Source organism: Leopardus geoffroyi, chromosome D4 (assembly GCF_018350155.1).
Source record: "Leopardus geoffroyi isolate Oge1 chromosome D4, O.geoffroyi_Oge1_pat1.0, whole genome shotgun sequence".
Lineage (NCBI taxonomy): Eukaryota > Metazoa > Chordata > Mammalia > Carnivora > Felidae > Leopardus > Leopardus geoffroyi.
Window position 1 is genome coordinate 13,876,169 of NC_059342.1, and position 9,632 is coordinate 13,885,800.

General features: G+C 39.0%; 1 protein-coding gene across 5 annotated transcripts in view; it reads right to left on the reverse strand.

Annotated features, from left to right (window-relative positions):
* Window positions 1-8,510, reverse strand: part of TRPM3 (transient receptor potential cation channel subfamily M member 3) — an 803,483-nt gene extending 794,973 nt beyond the window's left edge. For 2 of the 5 annotated variants that reach the window (XM_045468653.1, XM_045468651.1), the window contains exon 1: window positions 8,233-8,510. In XM_045468653.1, the coding sequence (XP_045324609.1) occupies window positions 8,233-8,415 (183 nt within the window). In that variant the 5' untranslated portion in view covers window positions 8,416-8,510. The remainder of the gene's footprint in view (window positions 1-8,232) is intronic. The other 3 variants (XM_045468658.1, XM_045468655.1, XM_045468661.1) reach the window with 2 other exon arrangements.
* Window positions 8,511-9,632: the final 1,122 nt, after the last annotated feature.

Consider the following 9,632-nt stretch of genomic DNA (forward strand, 5'->3'; position numbering starts at 1 on the left):
TCTTCCCCATCAAACAAAGGCAACTTGTGCTTTTTGAATTTGTTGTAACACCTATACTTAATACCAATGGTTAGGTACTGTTTCCATTTAGCAAGTATCTCTTGTCAGACAATGTACTAGCTACACAATACATTTAGCTTTTACAATTCATCCCAGAGACAGGTATTACCATTCTCATTTTATGGAAGGCACTGAGACCCACAGTAAGTTGCAAAATCAGTTAATGACCTGACTTGGACTTAAAATCAAGTCTGTCTGATTTGAATGCCAATATAATCTTAAAGGGGAAGGCCAGCACCACTACCCTTCAGCCCCTTACAAATTTTGACTCTGTTCAGAGGTTAGGATCTGGACAAGCTTGACCTTTCTCTGGTGCAAAACAACTCCAGAGGCATCCCTGGTTCTTATGTCTTCCAAAATGTGAGGTCAGTTTCTGAGTTTATATCTTGTCAAAAATATTTGCAAGAAGCAGAGACAAGGACAAAGATATTAACTGAATATTGTCTGTAATCACACACACAAAAAAAATACCACACCTAAATTTTTGATAGTAGGAAAATGAATAAATTACTTGTACAAACATATACTAAAATAATACTTGGGGAGCCTGGGTGGCTTAGTCAGTTGAGCATCCGACTTCAGCTCAGGTCATGATCTCACGGTTTGGGGGTTCGAGCCCCGTGTCAGGCTCTGTGCTGACAGCTTAGAGCCTGGAGCCTGCTTTGGATTCTGTGTCTCCTCCTCTCCCTGCCCCTCCCATGCTCATGCTTTGTCTCTCTCTGTCTCTCAATAATAAATAAAAGTTAAGAAAAAGAAGTAAAATAATATTCAACATTTATATATAACCATATATCTCCAAAAATACAATGTTGAATGTTGTAAAAGAATGTGACTTACAATTCATGTAAAATTTTTCAAACACATAACTATACTATTTATACATTTTCATGAATACATAAATATATACTGGAGGTAATTTTAAAAAGCCATATGAGAAGAATGAACCTCAAGTTCAGAATATTTCTGATCTTTGGGAAAGGAATCAAGAAAATGGTAGGAGGATATTTTAACTTGGCCTATAACCTTTTACTTCTTTTAAAAAGATACGAAGAAAATATGCCAAATTGTTAACCTTAATATGTGTTATGGATATGTAGATTCTTTTCCTAATATTTTCTATTATTTTTCATTTTTTCTATTTTCAGACAATTTAAATTTTAAATAAAAATAAATAAATACTTCATACAAAAAGAAGAAGAGGACTTGAGTGAATCTTACATTCAGTGGAAAAAGAAGAAGGAATTCTCCTGATAGAATTCAGAAGAAAAGACATAAAAATATAATTCATCTAAGGCCACACAGCTAATAACTAACAGAGCCAAGATTCCAATCTAGACCTGGTTGATTCCAAAGCCACCAGATTGTTCGCAAAATCAATTGGATTTTCCATACAACTCCCAAAGTAGAGATGACCTACTTCAAACTGAGCCTCATAGAAACACTTATCCTGTAGAGCCCTCCCTCCTAACCTCACTGTTGTAAAGTTCTTTCCCAAGGAAGTCCTAGGAAAATCAACCTCAGGGAAGACAAAAACCTAGCTGGTTATTACCATGAATGTGTTCCCTTTTGTGTGACAGTTTTGTGGTTGAAGTTCTGGTATTCTAGAGAGGTATTTTTCATGAATGTGCAATTTCATGACATTGAATGCATGGATGGGCAGTTTGATGTGTCAGCTCTGAACACTATATTCAGGAGAACTAAAGTAGTGATTCCCACCTTTCTGAAAACGGTCTGAGAATTTTCTTACAATCCTTGTGGTATTTAGAGAGGCCAAAGTGAGATACAAAGTTACATTTCAGCAATCTCTGAATTACCAATAAAAGTTTTCATAAAAATACATACTTTTTGTGTAACTTGTGAATTAATTTACCAACACTATAGACTGAATGTGTACTAAGTAAAACCTGCAAAATAATTAACAACCAGGTCCAATTTCAACCAAGCAAGTTCATAAGACAAAGAAAGGGCAGAGCCAGGACTGAAAACAAGCAAAAAGTAGGTCTTCAACTCTCCCATTAAAAGAAATCCTATCTCTTCCAAGGCTATGGACCAGTTTCAGTGCTATTCTCTCCTCCTCCTCCTTTTATAGGTTCTTCTTCAGCAAATAAACACGTTGAAATCTGTCTCATCTTGCAAATCAATCAATCAATCAATCAATCAATAGAAAAAGGAAAGAAAAATTCTTCTGCCTCTATTTCTCTTTGCTCTCCTAGTCAAGAACTTAAAGTCTACTTCATATTAATTAGAAAATACGGTTTATTAATGCATTTACTAATTGGTCAATAAATTCATTGAACAAATATTTGAGGGCTTGCTAGACACCAGGTACTGTTCAAGGCAACTGGATAAATCAGTGAAGAAAACAAAAAGCCCTACCTTTGTGGGGCTTACATTCTCCCTGAAGTCAGGCAACAGATAATAAATTACATGATGTGCTTAGAGAGTGCCTGGCACGTACGAAGTACTCTACAGTGTTATTTGTCTTTGTTGTTATTATTTCTTTGTCTCATCGGCCTTGGCTTCTATTCACTGCACTCAGGCATCCACCCTCATGAGTCAGTTAAAATGACTGAGAAAGATATTATTGCCCTTTTTCCAAACTACCAAATCCACACAACTCTTTTTCTTCCTCGTCTTCTAAGTATCAGGCATCAAATGCAGGAAGCTTCTGATTTAAATTTTGCATCACCATTCCTCAACAGGCATTCACTACTTTAATCTTTACTCCATCATATTCTGACCATAAAGCTAGACTTTGTATATCTCTGGTTGCTTTCCAGATCCCTATCTTGTATGAAACCATCAGTTCTATTAGGAAAGTTGTTCAGTACCCACCACAGTGCCTAATACTTCCTAGGTGCTCAATGATTGTTAGACGGATAAAAGTTTCTCTAAATGCTGTTCTCTATAATCCTTTCATTTTTGTTCCACCAGTCATCTCTGGGCTTTGCAAATGAAAGAAACAAAGAAATAGGGGCTCTTGGGTGACTCAGTCGGTTACCTTCCGACTTTGGCTCAGGTCATGATCTCACCATTCGTGGTTTCAATCCCACATCAGGCTCTCTGCTGTCAGCATGGAGAATGCTTCAGGTCCTCCGTCCCCCTCTCCTGCCCCTCCTCTACCTGTGCTCTCTGCTTCTCTCAATTAATAAACATTAAAAAAAAAAGAAACAAAAAAATAAAGCCAATGCAAAGACCGTCACAGCTGGTCAAGACAAATGAATATAACGGTTTGCTACTATTTATAAATGATTTTTAATGATTCAATTGTTTTTCAAGATCCCAATAAATAATGGCAGGAGGACATTCTCATATATTTTGGATTACTGAAAACACATTGAGAAGCATCACCATACAAGGATATTTTTCTCCTCAAAACCTAAAATATTTGAATTACTCACCTGCCACCTACTGTATCTGTGATCCTCAAGTTAAAGGTGAAATTAAGTTAATTTCACTATTCACTATGATCAATGAGAAAAAGCTTGTTAGTTGCTGTATTAATCACTAGAAAAGAGATAACATTTCAGAAATACTTAAACAAAATAAACCATTATCAGAAAATGACTTTTATCCCCATCAAAAATTCACAATAACAAGAAAATACATCTGTACTGTTGAGTGATACATTGTCCTTTTTCTTTCATTTTTTTTAACACAGTGAGTAAAAAGCAGTAGACAAAAATCAACCTGTCAAGAAATGGTTTACTCAGTAATGGACTAGCCCTGCAGGGGATTCGTCTGCTTGCACCAGCAGAGCCCTCTGTGTAACAAGAACGAACCATTAAGGGTTTAATGACACTGCAATAGCATATTACAACACCAAAAAAAGAAATGAGGATTCTTTTCACCAACTTGCTGCTCTTTCTAGCACAGCCACCACAAGATCTACCACCTACACAATCCTCCAATGGGCAGCTGGTTGGGAGAGGGGTTTTCCTGACTTGCGCCCTGCCTTCAACTCCGCTTTTCCTTATTGACTATAAGATCTTGAAGAACGCAGCTTTGGTCACAAATAACCAGAAATCATCTACTATGCCCAAAAGGGACAAGTCAGTCTCAGAAAGGGAACCAGATTTGTTCATGGAATCCTCCCTGCACACATAGCATCTCAAACAGCTGGGGGAAGACTGAATTCGGCCACCAACTGCAGTGGATTTGTCTACTTGGTGGAGCTGCTGTTTCTCTACTCTCTTGGTTGCCCACTTGTCTGCACAAGGCGTGATGTTCTGTGGTTGGCACCTGCTGATAAGGGTAATTATAGCATTAGTAGAAGAAAGCATGCCATCTAAGGTTGAAAAACAACTCTAATTACAATTCTATCATTTTACTCCTTCAAAACTGTTTCTTTTCTTTTCTTTTTTTTTTTTTTTCCCCTTCCTCCAAGCTTACTGAGAGATTAAATTAAATCTGCATCTATTTGAAAACAAGCCTTGAAACAGTTGCGGGACAAGAGGAGGGAATCACCTTTCAAAATTAAAACTATTACATGCTGAGTTGAACATGCGATATTTCTAACACCACACGGCACTTGCTGAATCACCTTTCAATAGGTTTCCATCTATTTTTGTATGCATAGAATTAAAACAAGTAATATGAATAATAAGACCAATACTTCAAGGAGAAATATGAAATCCAGAAAGTATAGGATAGAGGCAAGGAAGTTTTAAGTTACTTGTATGCCTACTGACCAATTTAACAGTGGCGTTATATAAAATATTAATATCCAGAAACAAGTTGATATGTAAAATGCAAATATATAACTTTTATATTGCTAGAGCTATAAAACTGATATAAAATTATTTTATGTTTACCAAAAAACCCCATTGTTTTTATATTTAAAAAAAATAATCTATGACTCACTCTCAGAGAGGAACAAATTCCAAGGAATGAATATGATTAAATTCTACTTTATTCCATCAGAATTTTACGATTTGGGATATAATTTGATATTGATTGTAGATTACTGGATTCTAACTGTGCATTATCAACCAAAAGCTTAAAAATAAAGGGAAAGAAGAGTGTTCCTTGAATTAGAAAAATGAACAAAACATCTTTCCAAATCAGCAAGGATTGATTTGTTAGACACATCCACTATTGTGGGCCAGAACTTGGAAACATGGCCTTTAAATACCACTATGAGGACCCAGAACAGCTGCCACTTCCTCTCACTCTTGCACAGAGTAGTGATGCTTCTGCCTGTGCTGGAATAGAAGCAGGCTCCAGAAAGCTGTGGCAAGGACGGCACCCACTGTCCTACTGTGGGCCTGCCCTAGTCCATAAAGAACATCAGGAGGCCGTTTTCTGAGTACTGAAGAGACTGCCAGAAAGGTGACTTTTTTATTTCTAATATTGGTATCAAAATCATGGGGCCAGTCCAATCTCTAAGAAAACCCCAACATACTTAGTGATAAGTAGATAGGAAATCTAATTACCAAGGTTGATTCAAACACACCTCCCCTACACTTCACACACAAAAACCTCATGACTCAGATCAAGAATAAAAGTATTTCGGGATCATCTAGAATACAGCAGCCCTCTCCTTGCTGAAGAAAATCTCCCCCATTATCTATGATGTATGCATGCTTTGTTGTTAGTGAAAACGAGATATAATGTAATCATTCCCACTGGGAACAGAGTCATGGATTGTCACTGTTCCCTGGGAATAACTTAACTGGAAGTGATTTTAAGACTCTAACTAAAGCAGAAAAGAGAGGAACAAAGGCCACATTAATAAAACAACTACATAATCATTTTTACATTCTCAAAAGAAGAAGAAAGAAGGAGCTAAGAATGCTCCCGTGTTCTATTATTGACTACATTTTTCCACATTTATCTATTTTGTCTTCAAAGAAAGGGGGAAAAAAGCTTCTTATGATTTTTATCAGGATGAATTCCACAATATTTCTGAGTATAACACAAAATGAATAAGATCCAAAGTTACATCACAGTATATTGTATTTATTCACAAGAATAAATAAAAAGCATTAATCACATTAACTGCTTTAATCACTTCCTTTAACCCCTATAGTTTAAGCTATTTTTTTTTACATGGCATACAATGAAAGTTGAAAATACCACTAGCTCACCTTAAGAGGGAGAAAAAAAATCTTACCTTGAATATTAAAAACTTTTATAAGCATGGCTGCTTTAAGCATTCTTATTTCCTCCCTCTTGTTTGCATAAGTTGGGTGTATCACTTACAAATGAAGTAGAAAGTCTTTATTAACAATGAATGGAATCAAATATTGATTAAAAAACCACCATCCCAACTCTAAAATTTACAAAACCTCATCATCTTTTTAAAAAAAAATTCTGATAGTTCAAATCATGTCCAGAAGCACTTATTAGGTTTTTAGAACAAAATCAACATCAACTTGCCACACAGGGTGAGAGTATGCACAGGCTTTTGCCATAACTGGTTTTTAACTGAATTACTGATGTTTCAATTAACAAGGACTGCAGAGAAATATAGCACCATCATTGCCCTTGGTAAACAGGAGGACACAGTTACTTTTCCAGATGTCTTCTGTTGTCATGGTATCCTATTATGTCCTCTCTCTCTCTCTCTCTCTCTCTCTCTCTCTTATATTTTTATTCTAAGTAACAGACCTGTAAGTTATTTAAGCTAGCCTATAGTTATGTGAAGATTTTATATGCTCCTGATATAGCCTCTATACACACCTGTTGAACAGAATCAAAGAAGCAGTACAAAAAGTTATTTTGAATAATACTTTCTATTAAAGGGGGATGAAATTCTCCACATAATGGATGGAAACCAGAAGTCATCAGTTTTACATTTTCTACATAATTTATTTCAGAAAAACCTACCTTCAGAATAATATTCTCCTTTTTAAAATATTAAAATCTTAAAATTTAAATTTAAATTCTACTTTTATTTAAAAATAACACTTCAATGCCTGAAACAAAATTAATTGTATTTTAAGTGTACTCTATTCATCTTATATTTTAAAAAAACTTATGCACAACACTAAATATCAGAAAAATACTTCAAATGTAATGACATTTTCTCTTAGTTTTTGTGAAAAAGCAAACAAAATAAACACACCAATAATTTTACGTGTTTATATTTCATTCTGTTGAAGTCATTTTTAAACATCTTGGTTTTTAGAGATTAATTTTTATCCTTTAGTGATGATCTTTCAAAAACAGAAGAAGGTAACATTTTTCATGCTATGAGATTCAATGTTTACGTACTCCTCTTTTTTTTTTTTAATGAATTCAGTTTCTCTTCTACACAGTACAATATCTGCTGTCAACTCCTCTGGATATAAAACATAGGTACACACACACACACACACACACACACACACACACGCTGATGTTCTTAATGATTTTTCTTAAGTTGAAGTGGTGTACCCTTGTTCCATAGGAGCAACAGGAGGGCTCTGCACTCTTCTGGAACAGAGTTCTCTCCCTCTAGACTAAAGAAAAACATAGTATTTAAATACTAAAAATGCATAGGCAGCTAAAGTTTTTATCAACTGTACTTCTCTACACAAATACGATGCCTATCTTAATTTCACTCGAGTGCTTTTATTGCACTAATTAGACACTGAAGAGGAGCTGACGCATGGGAAAACTGTTTTCTGAACGCTGTATATGTTAACAGTAGGATTATAAGCACCTGGGATATTCCTGCTATTCTCCGCATGCAAATAACATTCTGCAAACAATTAAACGCACCCATTAACATGGTGGGGGTGTGGGATGAAAAAGAGCAAGTGTTAAGAGAGTAAAAAATGACATGCCCTTCCTATTCCGCCCTCATTCAGCGGGTGCCGAGTATCTTCGAACATGCTGCACAGACAGACCCTGGGGACTACAGGAGTCACAACAACACAGTCGGCAAATATCTCGCACGCTCTGTTAATTGCAAAACTCTAATGATCTGACAGTGAGCCCCTCGCCTCTCGAACATTTTCCCCATTTTTGCAAAGACACTACAGACGTCAGGAGACCTTCCCCTGGCTGAAGAAAGGGAATTCGTTGCTTCTTGCCCCTCCTCACAGCCCCCAACACTTTCATTAGTAGCGGCTCCACAAGTTCCTAGGCTCGAGCTCCTAAGGAGGCAAGTTCAGCACCATGGAAAGGGCTCGAGTCACACGCGGAGGTTGGAGGAGACCTAGGGGCTCTCCCGGGGCCACTCACCGGCGTCTGCTGCGACGGGAGTCCCGAGCGCTTGGTGGATCCCTGCTTGGAACTTAACCTTTTCCACGACTCAGCAAACCTGCCTCGACTGGCGCTCCGGCTGCGCCTGCGGCTCTCCGCGCTGTCATCGCGGTCCGAGCAGCCCCGCTCCATCTCCGCCGCATCCCTCCACTTCTTCCCCATGCTAAGTTCGCCTCGCTCCGCCGGGCAACACCCCGGCGCAGAGCTCTCGCTTCCTCCTCCCGCCGCCGGGTCTCTCTCCAGCCTGCGCGCAGCACTGTGTTGGCGCCGCCTTTGCCTCCGCCGGCTCCTGCCAGAACCCTGCGCTCGGTTACCGCCGCCGCCACCAGGCTGCGCTTGCGCCCGCGATTGGCTGAACTGTCGCCTGGGGTTGCGAGCGCCACCTGCGCCCGAGGCAGCTTCCTTTTGCGCCCCCAAATTGCTCTCCACCCGCAGGCGCCGCCTTCTCTGGGGGACACACGGCCCACGCCTGGGGCTATTGATGCGCCGCTAGGTAGCTACCTCCAGTCACCCCACCCCGCCCAGTCCAGTCCCCCAGGACCGGGAACCAATCACACCCCATCCCAAGCTGCAGGTGCAAGCCTAAATTACCCATACCAGGAGATTCCAGCAGACTTGGAGAAAGACAAGAAGCATGCAACTTTGTCTTCTTCCTTTTCTCTTTCTTCCCTTTCCCCTCTTTGCAGCACCAACTGTCTCCTAAGTATCCTTGGGGGAGCTTCATCTCCTTGTCAGACTCCACACTAATTCCTTCTCACACTTGCTGGGATTGGCCCACTGTTTCTTAAACTTGGCTGCACATTGGAATTTTTTTTTTTTTTTAACCTGATATTCTTCAGGGTCTAATTTACTTGGCCTGTCTGTGGCCTGGGACTCAGGATAGTTAAAATCTCCCCAGCTGATTCTAACCACAATTAAGCATCTTCAACAACTTATACGTACTATGAGGACAGGGCCAAGGATAGTGTTTGGAAGGAAAGAGAGGGTTGATACTTCTTAAACCAATGGATTTTTCTCTCCCGGGTAGGAGCAGGGTATTCAGTTTACCCTCTCACTCTCAAGGCAAGGGTGATACAGCAGTTAACGCCATGAGGATGATATGTGAGCTTCTGTGCGTTGAATATTCTCTGATACCGCCACCCCGTCCTCGGTTCACCTCTCGGTCTTCTGCTCATTAGAAGGAAATCCAGAAGTCTCTCATCAGTTTTGTGTCAGTTAGTTTCACCAGACTGAGCTATCCTGCGTTCAGGAATTTCCTTGATCAGATGAGAGAGAGCCACTGACGGTGTCACAAATTTACAAAGGCTAAAACAATGATCTTGCTCCTTATTAAAGGGAAAAAGGCCTAAAATTCCTCCTGGTTGAAAAGAGCTGTCTGG